The 17,538-nt window shown below is 44.9% G+C and overlaps 1 protein-coding gene and 1 long non-coding RNA gene across 3 annotated transcripts; one reads left to right on the forward strand and one right to left on the reverse strand.

The window, feature by feature from the left end:
- Positions 1 to 254: 254 nt before the first annotated feature.
- On the forward strand, positions 255 to 17,538 carry mfn1a (mitofusin 1a). The gene is made up of 18 exons (XM_044368112.1): positions 255 to 428; positions 1,147 to 1,282; positions 3,633 to 3,795; positions 3,927 to 4,051; positions 4,304 to 4,412; positions 4,582 to 4,689; positions 5,020 to 5,182; positions 6,435 to 6,502; positions 6,827 to 6,948; positions 7,027 to 7,153; positions 7,695 to 7,799; positions 10,143 to 10,245; positions 10,331 to 10,551; positions 10,639 to 10,740; positions 14,729 to 14,925; positions 15,023 to 15,157; positions 16,623 to 16,728; positions 16,984 to 17,538. The coding sequence occupies exons 1-17, from the start codon at positions 260 to 262 to the stop codon at positions 16,687 to 16,689; spliced, it is 2,220 nt and encodes a 739-aa protein (XP_044224047.1). The 5' UTR covers positions 255 to 259; the 3' UTR covers positions 16,690 to 16,728; positions 16,984 to 17,538.
- On the reverse strand, positions 1,109 to 5,572 carry LOC122993724. 2 transcript variants are annotated; one of them, XR_006406430.1, is made up of 4 exons: positions 5,532 to 5,572; positions 5,012 to 5,164; positions 1,448 to 1,909; positions 1,109 to 1,415 (listed from the first exon to the last, which is right to left on the reverse strand). It is a non-coding gene; the product is annotated as an uncharacterized LOC122993724 (long non-coding RNA). The 2 variants fall into 2 exon arrangements; XR_006406429.1 differs by having other exon boundaries at positions 1,109 to 1,909.

Here is a 17,538-nt window from a genome sequence, read left to right on the forward strand (position 1 = left end):
TGTTAATGTGTGTGTCTGTGTGTGTTAATGTGTGTGTGTGTTAATGTGTGTGTGTGTGTGTGTTAATGTGTCTTAATGTGTTAACATGTGTGTGTGTTAATGTGTGTGTGTGTTAATGTGTGTGTGTGTGTGTGTTAATGTGTCTTAATGTGTTAACATGTGTGTGTGTTAATGTGTGTGTGTTAATGTGTGTGTGTTAATGTGTGTTAATGTGTGTGTCTGTGTGTGTTAATGTGTGTTAATGTGTGTGTGTGTGTTAATGTGTGTTTGTGTGTGTGTTAATGTGTGTGTGTGTGTGTGTGTGTCAGGTGTCATGGACGACGTGGACGTGTCTCCTCTGCGGCGTTTTGTCGTTGCGAAGCTTTCAATCAGCTCCATCTTTGATCAGCTGCTGGACTTTGTGAAGGATGGCTCCGCCTTTGTTGATGGTCAGAAACACACACACACACACACACACACACACACACACACACACACACACGTTTGTCTATCTATACTTGTGAGGACCTTCCACCACATCAGAAGTCCAGTAAAGCTGCGTTACGTCACATTTATGTTCCAGAAACTCCAGACTTCTGCATGAACAACTTGTGTATTAATGTGTGAAGTGACGTCTCCGTGGTGTAAGTGAGTCCTTGTGATGTGCAGACTGCTGTAAGTGCTCGTTAGTTCTTCAGTTCTGTGGTTCTCACCTTCGTGTTTATTCATGTTTGGTGTCGTAGTGATGCAGTTTTCACCGTCAATCTATTTCTGTATCAGCTAGTTCAGAACACAACAACCTGCAGTGACTAGCAGGTGACAGATGTGTCGCTCTACAGTGGTCCGGGTCTGGTTGAGTATGTAGACCTCATCCCTGAACCCTCAGAACTAGTCTGAACCCGCCTCATAATGTAGAAATATCGTCACTACGAGGGGTTAAAACTGAGCGGGCCTCACAAAGACAGAAAGAAAAGTGTGCGCACACACACGCACACACACACACACACACACACACACACACACACACACACACTGAGCTTGTTGTTGCTATTTCTTGTAATTAAATCAAAATTTAAAATAAAGTTCTTCAGAACAGCTTCAAGCTCTGAACATCAGCTGTTAACATCTCGTTTGTTTGTTTGTTTGTTGTTTGTTGTGTGACGTCAGAGGCGTGGCGGAGCGACGAGCTGGGTCAGGTGGCCGTGGAGGAGCAGAGTTTAGAGATGCAGAGCTGCGCCACCAAACTGGCGACCATCAGAGAGATTCTGCTGCGGAGACACATGAAGGTCGCCTTCTTTGGCAGGTAACCAATAAAAACACTGGAAACACGTCAGCTGATCATCATGTTCTTACACATATTAATATATCTGCTAAAGCAGCAAACTCTGACCTGCGAGTTTATAATCTACAGTTACATGTTTTGATATTTTGTAACACTGATACACATTAAATGCCGAGAGATAAAAACTGAAGACTTGAATCAATAATTAAGAAGAAAACATTCTGATAATCTGACGTTTGTTCCTGGATTATCAGATTTCTCGGTGAGTTTAGACGTCATATTAAACTATTTTATTAGAACACACATGACATGTTAGGATTTTATACTTTGGGAATAATATTAAATATATAAGTTAGTTTCCTTCCTGTAGAAGGTTTAACTATGTGCTGTTAAAGAGTCCAGAGAAGAAGAGTGTTGTTTCCATGCAGACGCTGCTGCTGCTGCTGCTTCCTGTCTGTGGTGTCTGTAAGTGAAGCTCTGATTCCTGCAGCTGTTAACTCAACAGTTTTCTGTTGAATCCAACTGTCGGCTCAGATAAACTTATCTCTGACCCACAAACTGCTTCCTGCTTCACTTTGTCCACGTCGTCCTGCGGAGCGTCGACTGAGCGCCGGCGTCACCGGCTGTCAGAGCTGTGCTGTTGTATTTCTGTAGGAAGTGATGATGTAATAACTGTCAGATGATGCAACATGCTGGATGATGTAATTTCCCTGTAAATGGGTCCATGAGATATTGACGAGTTCTTTTAATCTTTTTTTTTTTTATGGATATATTTATAATTATTGCCACATTTTAGTTTGTGTATTTATCATTTTTTGATCAGCGTTTCCATAGCAACGGAAAGCTGAAACACTCATTTAGACGTCTGCGGTGTCAGTTTGTCTTTATTTTGTTCCATCATGAGTCCAAAAAGGAGAAAACTTACAGCTGAAAATGTTTTTGGGGTTTTTGTTTGTTTATATTTCTATTTCTGTGTCACTAGTTTACAAAAACATTCATCTTCATATCCGAAGTATCAATTAATGAATGAAACGAAACTTTATCCAGAACGTTCAGGTGTGTGTGTGTGTTGCCCTTTAAGACTTCTCAAATAAATTCCATATAAAAAACGACGTTACCATGACGTAACCATGACGTTACCATGACGTAAACATAACGTAACCATGACGTTAACATGACGTAAACATGACGTAACCATGACGTAAACATAACGTAACCATGACGTTAACATGACGTTAACATGACGTAAACATAACGTTACCATGACGTAACCATGACGTTAACATGACGTAAACATAACGTAACCATGACGTTAACATGACGTAAACATAACGTAACCATGACGTTAACATGACGTAAACATGACGTAACCATGACGTAAACATAACATAACCATGACGTAACCATGACGTTAACATGACGTAAACATAACGTAACCATGACGTTAACATGACGTAAACATAACGTAACCATGACGTAAACATAACGTAACCATGACGTTAACATGACGTTAACATGACGTAAACATAACGTAACCATGACGTTAACATAACGTAAACATAACGTAACCATGACGTTAATATAACGTAACCATGACGTTAACATGACGTAAACATAACGTAACCATGACGTTAACATGACGTAAACATGACGTAACCATGACGTAAACATAACGTAACCATGACGTTAACATGACGTTAACATGACGTAAACATAACGTTACCATGACGTAACCATGACGTTAACATGACGTAAACATAACGTAACCATGACGTTAACATGACGTAAACATAACGTAACCATGACGTTAACATGACGTAAACATGACGTAACCATGACGTAAACATAACGTAACCATGACGTTAACATGACGTTAACATGACGTAAACATAACCTTACCATGACGTAACCATGACGTTAACATGGCGTAAACATAACGTAACCATGACGTTAACATAACGTAACCATGACGTAAACATAACATAACCATGACGTAAACATAACGTAACCATGACGTAAACATAACGTAACCATGACGTAAACATGACGTAAACATGATGTAACCATGACATAACCATGACGTAACCATGACGTGACCATGACGTAAACATAACGTAACCATGATGTAAACATAACGTAACCATGACGTAAACATAACGTAAACATAACGTAACCATGACGTTAACATGACGTAACCATGACGTTAACATGACGTAAACATGATGTAACCATGACATAACCATGACGTAACCATGACATGAACATGACGTAACCATGACGTAAACATAACGTAAACATAACGTAACCATGACGTTAACATGACGTAAACATGATGTAACCATGACGTAACCATGACGTCGCCTCTCCGCAGGACGAGTAACGGGAAGAGCACGGTGATCAACGCCATGCTGCGGGACAGAGTGCTACCCAGCGGCATCGGTCACACCACCAACTGCTTCCTGAGGGTGGAAGGAACCGACGGCGACGAGGCGTACCTCACCACCGAGGCGTCCAATGAGAGGAGGAACGTCACGGTACGCAGGATTTAAAGGGACAGGCGCACGTTAACCTGCGATAAAACAAGAGATGTGTGTTGATGAATCACATGACTGAGTGATAACCTGACCTTCCTCCTCCTCCTCCTCCTCCTCCTCCTCCTGGTCAGACGGTGAACCAGCTGGCTCATGCTCTCCACATGGATCCCACGCTGGACTCAGGCAGTCTGGTCAAAGTGTTGTGGCCTAAAAGTCGCTGCGCTCTGCTGAGAGACGACCTGGTTCTCATGGACAGGTAGGTGACTGAAGAGCCTACAGCTCCTCTTCCTCCTCCTACTCCTCCTTCTCCTCCTCCTCTTCCTCCTCCTCCTCCTCCTCACCTCTGGACAGGCAGGTGACTGAAGATCTCCTTCACAGATCTCCGTCCTGTGATCTCCTTCCTGGACATCACAGGATGATACAACAGTGAACTGAATAAACACAAATCAAACTCATTTCTACCTGTGACCTCTGACCTCTGACCTGTGACCTCTGACCTCTGACCCAGCCCCGGCACTGACGTCACACTGGAATTGGACGGCTGGATCGATAAGTTCTGTCTGGACGCCGACGTCTTCGTCCTGGTGGGAAACGCAGAGTCCACGCTGATGAACACGGTGAGTGTTTTCTGTAGAGCTGCACTGATCAGTCCATTGATCGATTAGATGATCGACAGAAAATTGAACGCCAACTATTTTATTAATTGATTGTTTTGAGTCATTTTTTATGCGTGCGTGTGTGTGTGCGTGTGTGTGTGTGCGTGCGTGTGTGTGTTTCTGTTGGCAGGAGAAACTTTTCTTCCACAAAGTCAGTGAGAGAATCTCCAAACCAAACATCTTCATCCTCCACAACAGATGGGACGCTTCAGTGACCGAACCCGAGTACATCGAGGAGGTCAGAGTGTGTGTGTGTGTGTGTGAGTGTGAGTGTGTGTGTGTGTGTGTGTGTCGGATGTCCATACGTAGATTTCAACCTCAGTCGACCTTAAAACTCAAGTTTTCCTGCAGCTGCTTCTCAGTAAACGTCTCAACCAGCTCTCCTAGTTTTCTCTGTTCACCATGGCAACAGAAAATCCTGCTCTCTGATTGGCTGGCATGTGTCAGGAGGACACCAACCTCTTTTATATTCATAAAAACAAATCATACAGAACTTAAAAAGAAAGAAATAGACCAGAGTACAACGAGCATCATGAAGAACAAACAAAGTGAAACTGAACCTGTGCAGGTGAGGAAGCAGCACCTGGATCGCTGCGTCCACTTCCTGGCTGAGGAGCTGAGGGTGGTCAGTCTGGACGAGGCGGCGGGGAGGATCTTCTTCGTCTCGGCTAAAGAGGTGCTGATCTCCAGGATGCAGCGAGCGCAGGGCATGCCTGAGACAGGTGAGACAGGTGAGACAGGTGAGGGTAACTTTAGTGTTTGTTCAAATAAGAGTCATTAATGAGACAGAAACTGAGATTTCTGCACATTAATAATCCATCACAGCAGAGAAACTGTTCCTGGTGATGCGTTCAGGGACATACTGGACAGTTAACTCGGCAGTCACACATTTCTCTGTTCTGTATTTCTCTGTTTAGCATCTTCAGGCTAGGCTAACCCATTGTTGCTAACTTTGGAGCTAACCTCCTTCACTTTTCCAGCATTTGAGGAAACAACAGACGTGACTTTTTAGCATTTATTAACTGACACACTGTAGTCTGTGCTGTACATTTACTGCCAGACTGACAACTTACTACTAACCTTTTCCTCTGCTCCGCTCGCATCCACCGTCACTTCTCTGCTCCTCGCTCTTTCCCGCTCGCTACACAAACATACTCCTTAACGAAGCCGCGCGACCAGTGGTTTCCCAGGCAACGACGCAGAGGTTGACTCACGTACCGGAACAGCGCTGCTCAGAGACTCCCAAACGCTGTATCCATTCATTCAGATATCAAATATTAAACTTTATTTTGGCCTGGCGGGGGTTCTCGTTGTGTCATTATGGAGAAACACTGATTCAGTAAACGTTCAGTAACCATTGAGTACAGTTAGACCCAGCAGGCTCCATCAGGTTGGGCGAGTTCAAAGTTGTGAAAACAACGGGGGTGTTTTGAATACACCCCCGTTGTTTTCACAGGTAATTTGTTAGTCTGTCCCCCCCGCTGCAGGAAATAATGGATTAATCCTGGAAAGCTGTTGATGTCGCACTTTTCTCCTTATGAAAATAACACGGAGATTATTCGACCAATGAGAATGAGAACTAATCGACCAGCAGACTAATGAAATTGTATTGTAATTTAAAATATATAAAATATTATGAATTGATTCTTGTTGGGTCAATTTTCTCCGTTTTCCCTCATTTGTCCCTCAAACGTCTGCTCTTCACATGAAACATAGTTTGTGTTTTCTGTCTTCTGATTGGTGCTGACGGCAGCAGTGTTAGATTTAACTTAATGAACTAAACATGTAAAAACATCAGTGTAGTTAATGTTACTCTTGTGTTACTTTTAAAGGACAGAAAGTTAAATTCACAATAAACTCATTGTTAAAAGTTCTTCTCAGCGTATAAATCTGACACACCGACGATAAAAATAACGATGATTAAATGATAAACGTTGTTCGGAGGTTCGACGCTCACCTGCAGCCGTCTGTCGCCTCCTGCAGGTGGCGCTCTGGCTGAAGGTTTCCACGAGAGACTGAGAGAGTTCCAGAGGTTTGAGAGGACCTTCGAGGTACAAAAACACAAAAACACAAAACTGGTGATGGAAAGTAACTACGTACATTTACTGAAGTACTGCACGTTAGTACAGTTTGAGGTACTTGTACTTTACTTGAGTATTTCCATGTGATGCTACTTTCTACATTTCAGAGGGAAATATTGTACTTTCTACTCCACTACATTTACAGCTTTAGTTACTTTTGTACTTATGTACTTTTACTGTAGTAGGATTTTTCATGCATTACTGTATTAGTACTTTTACTGCAGTAAAGGATCTGAGTACTTCCTCCACCGCTGGTCAGGGGATAGATACTGTAAGTGACCTTTGACCCTGCAGGAGTTCATCTCTCAGTCTGCAGTGAAGACTAAGTTCGAGCAGCACACAGTGAGAGCGTGGCAGATCAGCGAGGCCATCAAAGCTGTGATGGACGCCATCAACATCGCGTCTGCTGACAGGAAGTGAGCGAAAAAACTCATCGTTTCTTGAACAAAAAGGAAGACAGTGTTTCTGCCTGCTCTGACCTTTGACCTTTGCAGGATCTGCTGCCTGGAGGAGCGGGAGGAGCAGAGGGACCGACTGGACTTTGTTCGGGGACAGATTAACCGTCTGACCGACAGCGTCAAAGAGAAGATCAAGACTCTGACTGAAGGTGTTTCTGCCAAGGTAACGAAGTGTTTACATATCCGTCTGATGATTGTTCTCTCTGAGAATGGAGGAACAGACTCAACATGACGGATTAAATATCCTGATACGTTCACTGCAACATGTTTAAACCCTACAGAGACCAGTTCATGCTCTCCATCTATGTGTTCTGTAGATTTATGTTTAACATCTGACTGTGGTGACTCCTCGTGGCGACGCTGGAAAACAACCTCATCGTCCTGTCAACAGACGTTTTGTCCTCAGAGTATTGATACTAGAGCAGATACATTAATCACCAACTATTTTGATAATCAATTAATCGTTTGTCGGCATTTTTAAATGAAAAATGTTCAAACTTTCCGATTCCGGCTTGTTAAAGTTCTTTAGTCTCTATGACTGAAGATCTTTGACACATTTGATACCAACAACAACTCATCGATTAATCAAGAACATGATTGACAGATTATTGTTAATGGAAGTAACCATCGTTGCAGCAGTAATGAATACACTGAACATGTGTAATCATGTGGATGTGACAGCAGCTGGTTTAATTGTCCGGCAGGTTGCCACGGCGATGTCAGATCAGATCCACTCGCTTCCTGTTCTGGTGGAGGAGTTCAGAGCCGACTTCAACCCCACACAAGAAACTCTGGAGCTCTACAAGGCCGTGAGTACTGCAGTAATACTGTAATACTGTCAAATAGTACTGCAGTAATACTGTAATACTGTCAAATAGTACTGCAGTAATACTGTAATACTGTCAAATAGTACTGCAGTAATACTGTAATACTGTCATATAGTACTGCAGTAATACTGTAATACTGTCAAATAGTACTGCAGTAATACTGTAATACTGTCAAATAGTACTGCAGTAATACTGTAATACTGTCAAATAGTACTGCAGTAATACTGTAATACTGTCATATAGTACTGCAGTAATAATGTAATACTGTCATACTGTCAAATAGTACTGCAGTAATACTGTAATACAGTCAGACTGAGCTGTATACCTGTCACTCTCCTGACTGAACCTTATAAAACACACACACACACACACACACACAGGTCGGTGTTCGTGCTGTTAAACTGGATTTGAAGTAAAGCAGCTTAATGTGCTGTTTGTTCCTCTGAGGCAACATTTAGATCAAGATGTGTGTGTTTGATTCAGGACACACGCACACACACCTGACTGTGTGTGCGTGTGTGTGTGTGTGTGTGTGTGTACTGTTGGACACTTTCAGCTCCACCTGTTGAGGTGAAACTGCACGTATGATGTGAATGATGTGATACTGATGTTGCAGGTGTTGTGTTGAGTGATGTGACCCTCACTCGGAGACACTAGGAGTCACTAGGAGTCACTAGGAGTCACTCAGAGTCACTAGGAGACACTAGGAGACACTAGGAGACACTAGGAGTCACTAGGAGTCACTAGGAGACACTAGGAGTCACTAGGAGTCACTAAGAGACACTAGGAGACACTAGGAGTCACTAGGAGTCACTAGGAGTCACTCAGAGTCACTAGGAGTCACTAGGAGACACTAGGAGACACTAGGAGTCACTAGGAGTCACTAGGAGACACTAGGAGTCACTAGGAGTCACTAGGAGTCACTAAGAGACACTAGGAGACACTAGGAGTCACTAGGAGACACTAGGAGTCACTAGGAGTCACTAGGAGTCACTAGGAGTCACTAAGAGACACTAGGAGACACTAGGAGACACTAGGAGTCACTAGGAGTCACTAGGAGACACTAGGAGTCACTAGGAGTCACCAAAGCTTCACAGGAAAATGTGTTTGTTTGTTTTTTTAATGGAGATCCTGTTTCGTTTTATTCTCTTAAATGCATTTTTTAATGTATGGCTAAACAAAATCAAAGTGCTGATGAAGTCAGGAGACGATAATCACAGTAATGATGATGATGGAGATGGTTGGCGGTGTTGATACACTGATAACACTGAGGACAGGAAATCTTTAGATGGGCCAATTAATGTTCAGGACAGCCACAACTTACAAGAGAAAGACTCAAAGACACAGACTGGAAGCTGGTAGACTTCAGTGTGAAGAGGTTTACTGATCCCCGGATCAAGGACCTAATGCAAGATCATAAAACATGATGTCATATACCTCTCATAATCCCTCCTAATGTGGAGCTTATTTTCTAGACTCCACCTCGATTGATCTTGACACTTTGGTAATAATCCAGACATGATTCATCTCACAAACAATTCTGTCTCAAACTTCTCTAACATGTATTAATTGCACCTGGTCTAGAAAAATACTGACTCAGCACTTTTAACACTTCTCACAATAAAAATGGGTCTAGTGATCTTCAATCATCACACACAGAAAACCAAAATGTGACATCACTGATCGTCCCCCTGGGAACCGTCTCTTATTGATTATCTTTGCACTTTACTAACATGACTGTTTGTTGGGGACATCTGTCTCCACAAGTCCTCCACATGAACCTCCAGGTCTGTGGTTAGCAGCGTTTTCTAATCTGGCGTCTCTATCAGCAGGATGACATCATGTGTTTTATAAACCGTCACACATCACTGTTAAACTATCATGATGTTTTATGGTGTGTCAGCGCTGTGGTTCACGTCTGGTTGGGTCTAGCGATCACTTTGTAACGGTTTGAGAAACGTGGTGGGTTAAAGTTACTACTTCCTCAGAGTTAGGCCTTCGTCGTCATGGCTACAATAATAACCACAGGGTTAAGGTTGGGGGACGATCGTAGTTACGCTTTTGTCCCAACAATTGTCCCGACTTGTGGTTGGAAACAGGAAATGAACAGAGTCTCCTGTTGGGTTAAAGCCTCCATCCACCTGTCACATATATATACGTCATCTGCACCACTTCACAGTTACTACGGCCGCTAGATGGCAGCTGTCACTCAAACTAACTGTAGCTCGTTTTTGGGCGACTGACGTCACGACCTGTTATGTTGTTTGTCTCTGAAAAAGAGTTTGACTCAGTCTGAGCTTCAGTTTTCATGTTTTGTGTTTTCAGAAGCTGCTGCAGCACGTGGAGGAGAGGATCATCGGCTGTCTGGCTCATCGCTGCTCCGTCAGTGTCCTCAGAGACATCAGAGATGCTCAGAGACACATGATTGGTACGAGCGGCGTCTCACCTTCCTTACGTAACCTCCTCCGTCTGTTCCCGTGTCATCCTCAGTGATCTCTGTCCTCTGTCCTCAGACAGCGTCCGTCCTCTGCTGTCTCTGTCCGTTCAGGAGCAGCTCTCTGCTCCCTCCTCCTCCTTCGAGATGACCTATGACCTCAGCCTTGCCACCCTCTGTGCAGACTTTCGGGAAAACATTGAGTTCCAGTTCTCTCTGGGCTGGACCGCACTCGTCACGCGCTTCATCGGAGCCGCCAACGCCAAACGGGCACTGAGCAGTGCTGACCCCAGACTGCAGGTGAGGTCACCGCCGTGACACGTTTTGTGTTTGAAATACATTTCTTTAGACGAGTCATAACCATGAAAACATCATCTCTGTCCTCAGGAAGGCTCCAGCTTCAAGGATGAGATGGTGGTTTCCATAGCAACAGGTCTGGTCTCTGTCACCTCCCGAGCATCCATGACGGTCCTGATAATCGGTGGAGTGGTGCGTCCTTCAGAGCTGATGATTATTTTCATTATTAATACGTCTTCACATTGTTTTCTAGACTAATTGATTCAATTAGTCCAAGCCGACGTCTTTAAATGTTTATCCACAACCCCCAAATATTGGATCTGGAGTTTACTGCCTCAGATGGTTACTAATTGTTTAATTTTCATTCATTGATTAATTGGCTAAACATCTTTACAGACAGCTGTCTCTCAGGTGTGTCTTGTTGCAGCAGGTGTCTCTCAGGTGCGTCTTGTTGCCGCAGGTGTCTCTCAGGTGCGTCTTGTTGCCGCAGGTGTCTCTCAGGTGCGTCTTGTTGCCGCAGGTGTCTCTCAGGTGTGTATTATTGCTGCAGGTGTCTTTCAGGTGTGTATTATTGCTGCAGGTGTCTTTCAGGTGTGTCTTGTTGCTGCAGGTGTCTTTCAGGTGTGTCTTGTTGCTGCAGGTGTCTTTCAGGTGTGTATTATTGCTGCAGGTGTCTCTCAGGTGTGTCTTGTTGCCGCAGGTGTCTCTCAAGTGTGTCTTGTTGCCGCGGGTGTCTCTCAGGTGTGTCTTGTTGCCGCGGGTGTCTCTCAGGTGTGTCTTGTTGCCCCAGGTGTCTCTCAGGTGTGTCTTGTTGCCGCAGGTGTCTCTCAGGTGTGTGTTGTTGCTGCAGGTGTCTCTCAGGTGTGTCTTGTTGCCGCAGGTGTCTCTCAGGTGTGTCTTGTTGCCGCAGGTGTCTCTCAAGTGTGTCTTGTTGCCGCAGGTGTCTCTCAGGTGTGTCTTGTTGCCGCGGGTGTCTCTCAGGTGTGTCTTGTTGCCGCGGGTGTCTCTCAAGTGTGTCTTGTTGCCGCGGGTGTCTCTCAGGTGTGTCTTGTTGCCGCAGGTGTCTCTCAAGTGTGTCTTGTTGCCGCAGGTGTCTCTCAAGTGTGTCTTGTTGCCGCAGGTGTCTCTCAGGTGTGTCTTGTTGCCGCAGGTGTCTCTCAGGTGTGTCTTGTTGCCGCAGGTGTCTCTCAGGTGTGTCTTGTTGCTGCAGGTGTCTCTCAGGTGTGTCTTGTTGCCGCAGGTGTCTCTCAGGTGTGTCTTATTGCTGCAGGTGTCTCTCAGGTGTGTCTTGTTGCTGCAGGTGTCTCTCAAATGTGTCTTGTTGCCGCAGGTGTCTCTCAGGTGTGTGTTGTTGCCGCAGGTGTCTCTCAAGTGTGTCTTGTTGCTGCAGGTGTCTCTCAGGTGTGTCTTGTTGCCGCAGGTGTCTCTCAAGTGTGTCTTGTTGCCGCAGGTGTCTCTCAGGTGTGTCTTGTTGCCGCAGGTGTCTCTCAGGTGTGTCTTGTTGCTGCAGGTGTCTCTCAGGTGTGTCTTGTTGCCGCAGGTGTCTCTCAGGTGTGTCTTATTGCTGCAGGTGTCTCTCAGGTGTGTCTTGTTGCTGCAGGTGTCTCTCAAATGTGTCTTGTTGCCGCAGGTGTCTCTCAGGTGTGTGTTGTTGCCGCAGGTGTCTCTCAAGTGTGTCTTGTTGCTGCAGGTGTCTCTCAGGTGTGTCTTGTTGCCGCAGGTGTCTCTCAAGTGTGTCTTGTTGCAGCAGGTGTCTCTCAGGTGTGTCTTGTTGCCGCAAGTGTCTTTCAGGTGTGTCTTGTTGCTGCAGGTGTCTCTCAGGTGTGTCTTGTTGCCGCAGGTGTCTCTCAAGTGTGTCTTGTTGCCGCAGGTGTCTCTCAAGTGTGTCTTGTTGCCGCAGGTGTCTCTCAGGTGTGTCTTGTTGCCGCAGGTGTCTCTCAAGTGTGTGTTGTTGCCGCAGGTGTCTCTCAGGTGTGTGTTGTTGCCCCAGGTGTCTCTCAGGTGTGTCTTGTTGCTGCAGGTGTCTCTCAAATGTGTCTTGTTGCCGCAGGTGTCTCTCAGGTGTGTCTTATTGCTGCAGGTGTCTCTCAGGTGTGTCTTGTTGCTGCAGGTGTCTCTCAAATGTGTCTTGTTGCCGCAGGTGTCTCTCAGGTGCGTCTTGTTGCTGCAGGTGTCTCTCAAATGTGTCTTGTTGCCGCAGGTGTCTCTCAGGTGCGTCTTGTTGCTGCAGGTGTCTCTCAAATGTGTCTTGTTGCCGCAGGTGTCTCTCAGGTGCGTCTTGTTGCCGCAGGTGTCTCTCAGGTGTGTCTTGTTGCTGCAGGTGTCTCTCAGGTGCGTCTTGTTGCCGCAGGTGTCTCTCAGGTGTGTCTTGTTGCTGCAGGTGTCTCTCAGGTGTGTGTTGTTGCTGCAGGTGTCTTTCAGGTGTGTATTATTGCTGCAGGTGTCTTTCAGGTGTGTCTTGTTGCTGCAGGTGTCTTTCAGGTGTGTCTTGTTGCTGCAGGTGTCTTTCAGGTGTGTATTATTGCTGCAGGTGTCTCTCAGGTGTGTCTTGTTGCCGCAGGTGTCTCTCAAGTGTGTCTTGTTGCCGCGGGTGTCTCTCAGGTGTGTCTTGTTGCCGCGGGTGTCTCTCAGGTGTGTCTTGTTGCCCCAGGTGTCTCTCAGGTGTGTCTTGTTGCCGCAGGTGTCTCTCAGGTGTGTGTTGTTGCTGCAGGTGTCTCTCAGGTGTGTCTTGTTGCCGCAGGTGTCTCTCAAGTGTGTCTTGTTGCCGCGGGTGTCTCTCAGGTGTGTCTTGTTGCCGCGGGTGTCTCTCAGGTGTGTCTTGTTGCCGCGGGTGTCTCTCAAGTGTGTCTTGTTGCCGCAGGTGTCTCTCAGGTGTGTGTTGTTGCCGCAGGTGTCTCTCAAGTGTGTCTTGTTGCCGCAGGTGTCTCTCAAGTGTGTCTTGTTGCCGCAGGTGTCTCTCAGGTGTGTCTTGTTGCCGCAGGTGTCTCTCAGGTGTGTCTTGTTGCCGCAGGTGTCTCTCAGGTGTGTCTTGTTGCTGCAGGTGTCTCTCAGGTGTGTCTTGTTGCCGCAGGTGTCTCTCAGGTGTGTCTTGTTGCTGCAGGTGTCTCTCAGGTGTGTCTTGTTGCTGCAGGTGTCTCTCAAATGTGTCTTGTTGCCGCAGGTGTCTCTCAGGTGTGTGTTGTTGCCGCAGGTGTCTCTCAAGTGTGTCTTGTTGCTGCAGGTGTCTCTCAGGTGTGTCTTGTTGCCGCAGGTGTCTCTCAAGTGTGTCTTGTTGCAGCAGGTGTCTCTCAGGTGTGTCTTGTTGCCGCAAGTGTCTTTCAGGTGTGTCTTGTTGCTGCAGGTGTCTCTCAGGTGTGTCTTGTTGCCGCAGGTGTCTCTCAAGTGTGTCTTGTTGCCGCAGGTGTCTCTCAAGTGTGTCTTGTTGCCGCAGGTGTCTCTCAGGTGTGTCTTGTTGCCGCAGGTGTCTCTCAAGTGTGTGTTGTTGCCGCAGGTGTCTCTCAGGTGTGTGTTGTTGCCCCAGGTGTCTCTCAGGTGTGTCTTGTTGCTGCAGGTGTCTCTCAAATGTGTCTTGTTGCCGCAGGTGTCTCTCAGGTGTGTCTTATTGCTGCAGGTGTCTCTCAGGTGTGTCTTGTTGCTGCAGGTGTCTCTCAAATGTGTCTTGTTGCCGCAGGTGTCTCTCAGGTGCGTCTTGTTGCTGCAGGTGTCTCTCAAATGTGTCTTGTTGCCGCAGGTGTCTCTCAGGTGCGTCTTGTTGCCGCAGGTGTCTCTCAGGTGTGTCTTGTTGCTGCAGGTGTCTCTCAGGTGTGTCTTGTTGCCGCAAGTGTCTCTCAGGTGTGTCTTGTTGCCGCAGGTGTCTCTCAGGTGTGTCTTGTTGCCGCAGGTGTCTCTCAAGTGTGTCTTGTTGCCGCAGGTGTCTCTCAGGTGTGTCTTGTTGCCGCAGGTGTCTCTCAGGTGTGTCTTGTTGCCGCAGGTGTCTCTCAGGTGTGTCTTGTTGCCGCAGGTGTCTCTCAGGTGTGTCTTGTTGCCGCAGGTGTCTCTCAGGTGTGTCTTGTTGCCGCAGGTGTCTCTCAGGTGTGTCTTGTTGCCGCAGGTGTCTCTCAGGTGTGTCTTGTTGCTGCAGGTGTCTCTCAAGTGTGTCTTGTTGCCGCAGGTGTCTCTCAGGTGTGTGTTGTCGCTGCAGGTGTGGCGTTCGGTGGGCTGGCGGCTCATCGCTCTCTCTCTGTCGCTGTACGGCCTCCTTTACCTGTATGAGAAACTCACCTGGACCAATGCCAGCAGAGAACGCGTTCTGAAGCAGCAGTTCATGGAGCATGCCGCCCACCGCCTGAGAACTGTCATCCCCATCACTAGCTCTGCCTGCAGCCAGCAGGTGTACAAGTAAGACTCCGCCCCCAGCTGACATGTCCCACACTGAACACCTGCTGAAACGCTGGACAGGTGTGTTACTCTGTGTGTGTGTGTGTGTGTGTTTGAGGGAGCTGGGGGCAACCTTCAGTCGTCTGACTCAGCGGGTGGATCTGAGTGAAGCAGAGTTGGAGGGAAACATCCGTCAGCTGAGCTTCAGGATCCAGCGGCTGGAGAACATCCAGAGGAGGTCAAAGGCCTTCAGGTCAGAGGTCACACTCTCACTGAGGGGGGTTTAATTTATTCTACCAGAGTGCCAGCTGGGTGGGTGGACATCAGACTGACATGGAACTGTTAGAAAAGGATTTATTTTCTCCTGATGTAGCAAGGCTAACAGTTTCCCCCTGCTTCCAGTCTTTGTGCTAAGCTAGGCTAACAGTTTCCCCCTGCTTCCAGTCTTTGTGCTAAGCTAGGCTAACAGTTTCCCCCTGCTTCCAATGTTTATGCTAAGCTAGGCTAACAGTTCCCTCTGCTTCCAGTGTTTGTGCTAAGCTAGGCTAACAGTTCCCCCCTGCTTACAAAGTTTGTGCTAAGCTAGGCTAACAGTTTCCCCCTGCTTCCAATATTTATGCTAAGCTAGGCTAACAGTTCCCCCTGCTTACAATGTTTATGCTAAGCTAGGCTAACAGTTTGCTTCTTCATTATCAATAAACTGTGAGGATCAAAAGTAAAAGTACAGAATCAAACAGTTTATTTCCCAGCAGGTTTACACAAACAGTGCAAGTAATTTATGTCAGTGTAGAAGGTGAGAGAGGATGAGTACCACAAAGGACAAGTGATCATAAATAATATAAATACATTTTCACTGTAACATTTTATTTTACATGTCCCTTCATTTTATACTAATTTCCTGGAAATGTTCAGAACCGTTTGTATCTAACAGTTAATCCTTTGTACATTTTACAGAATTTGGTACAAATTATAAGAAAAAACAAAAAAAAAAGTTGGTTTAGTCAGTAAATGCCCTTCATTATATTTGGGTTCATATGTAGCTTTTAATTTGCAAAACTTCCTCGTCAGATTCTTAAAAATAGAATTTTTGTCAGTAATTTTGGCTGCTGTGTAACTATTAATTCTTCTGACATTTCTTTAAAAGTTTGGGGAAATGTTCCCGTTATAGAGTTTTGAAGAAACAACCTACATATACAACACAAAACTCCTGAAAACTAAAAGTACTTTCTGTCTGTTAAAGAATTGTTTAGAGTATAATTTATTAAGGATTTTTACAAGTTAACAACTACACATGAAGCCAAATGTAGTGAACTAAATGTAACTAAACCAACTTAAACCTTTTTTAGATTTCTGCTTATAAACAACATCCTGTCTGTAAAATGTCCTAAAGGTTTACTGTTAAACACCTGCATGTTTCCAGGAAATAAAAATACAATTAAAGGACCTGTAATAAAAAGAAAATAAAGCGTTGCCAATTTTAAAAATAAAAAAATAAGTGAAAGTATCTATTAGATTATTATTATTATTATTATTATTATTATTATTATTATCAATGCTTAAACAACTGAATTTTAATGGTGAAATTGGTTGAGATGGAGCTGTTTTCAACGAGTCATATTTTATAAGATGGTTTAGAGTTAATATTAACTTTAGCTGTAAATCATTAAAGTAGTTCTTGAGTTAAAATGACTTTATAAGAGTTTGATTGTGATTTTCAGGAACAGAGCGACGGAGCTGGAGACTCAGCTGGAGGCCTTTTCTGTTCAGTACCTGCAGGGAAACTGACACATGAAGAAGAAGTGAAGCGTCTGATGGTGTTAGCTGGTGAGCAGCGCCCCCTGCTGCCGGATCATCCAACATTTAAAACACTTTCAACTTTGTTCTCGTCCTGCAGAAACAAACTGACAACAGAGACATCGATCTCCACTGTGGCAATAATCTCATTTAGCCAAAACAGTTATTAATAATAAATGAATAATCACCCAATGTACAAAGTATTACTGACAGTATTTATTTTAAAGAGTCAAATCACAGATGAATATTTTCTCAGTTTTAGTTTCATGTGTTTCATGTTTGCAGATTTCTGCTTTGGCCACAAAACAACAGAAAGAGACAGAAAAACCTCCAAACATGAAGACACAACAGCAGAAGTGTTGAGACAGAAACCAGAGGAGGAAAAATGTGTTTCACCTTGAAGACAAACTGAAGTGAAGCTGCTGATTCTGTTTGACTGGTCAGCTGAAAACGACCTGTGGAAACAGGAACGACGACGCCAACAGCAGCTGTTCATATTTATTCATTAATGTGTAGAATCTGATTCACAAATCAACCATAAAAACACTATTTGTTTATTTTTCCTCATAAACCAAAAGGCTTCTTTTCTTCTTCTTCTCTGTTTCGGAGCGTCTCAGCTGTTCAAACTAAATATTTATTGAAACATATTCTGCTGCTTCTGTTCTTCCACTAATTAACCATCTGTTTGTCTTATTCTGTGATGCTGATTAATGACAAAAACAATATTTCACTTGTGATTAACTCATTCTCAACATTTTCGATCCACACATAAAAAAATCTGACTGGAAATTCTTTAAAAAAAATCTCTAAATCTGTAAAAAGTGTTTCCTGTCTGAGGTG

Source organism: Thunnus albacares, chromosome 12 (assembly GCF_914725855.1).
Source record: "Thunnus albacares chromosome 12, fThuAlb1.1, whole genome shotgun sequence".
Taxonomy (NCBI): domain Eukaryota; kingdom Metazoa; phylum Chordata; class Actinopteri; order Scombriformes; family Scombridae; genus Thunnus; species Thunnus albacares.

Excerpts from the sequence above, each read along its gene's own strand:
- mfn1a (XM_044368112.1), top strand. The coding sequence starts at position 260 with ATGTGTGTTTGTGTGTGTGTTAATGTGTGTGTGTGTGTGTGTGTGTCA. Across the intron at positions 5,183-6,434 it reads GCCTGAGACAGGTGAGACAG|GTGGCGCTCTGGCTGAAGGT; the intron begins GTGAGACAGGTG and ends CGCCTCCTGCAG. Across the intron at positions 15,158-16,622 it reads AGGAGGTCAAAGGCCTTCAG|GAACAGAGCGACGGAGCTGG; the intron begins GTCAGAGGTCAC and ends TGTGATTTTCAG.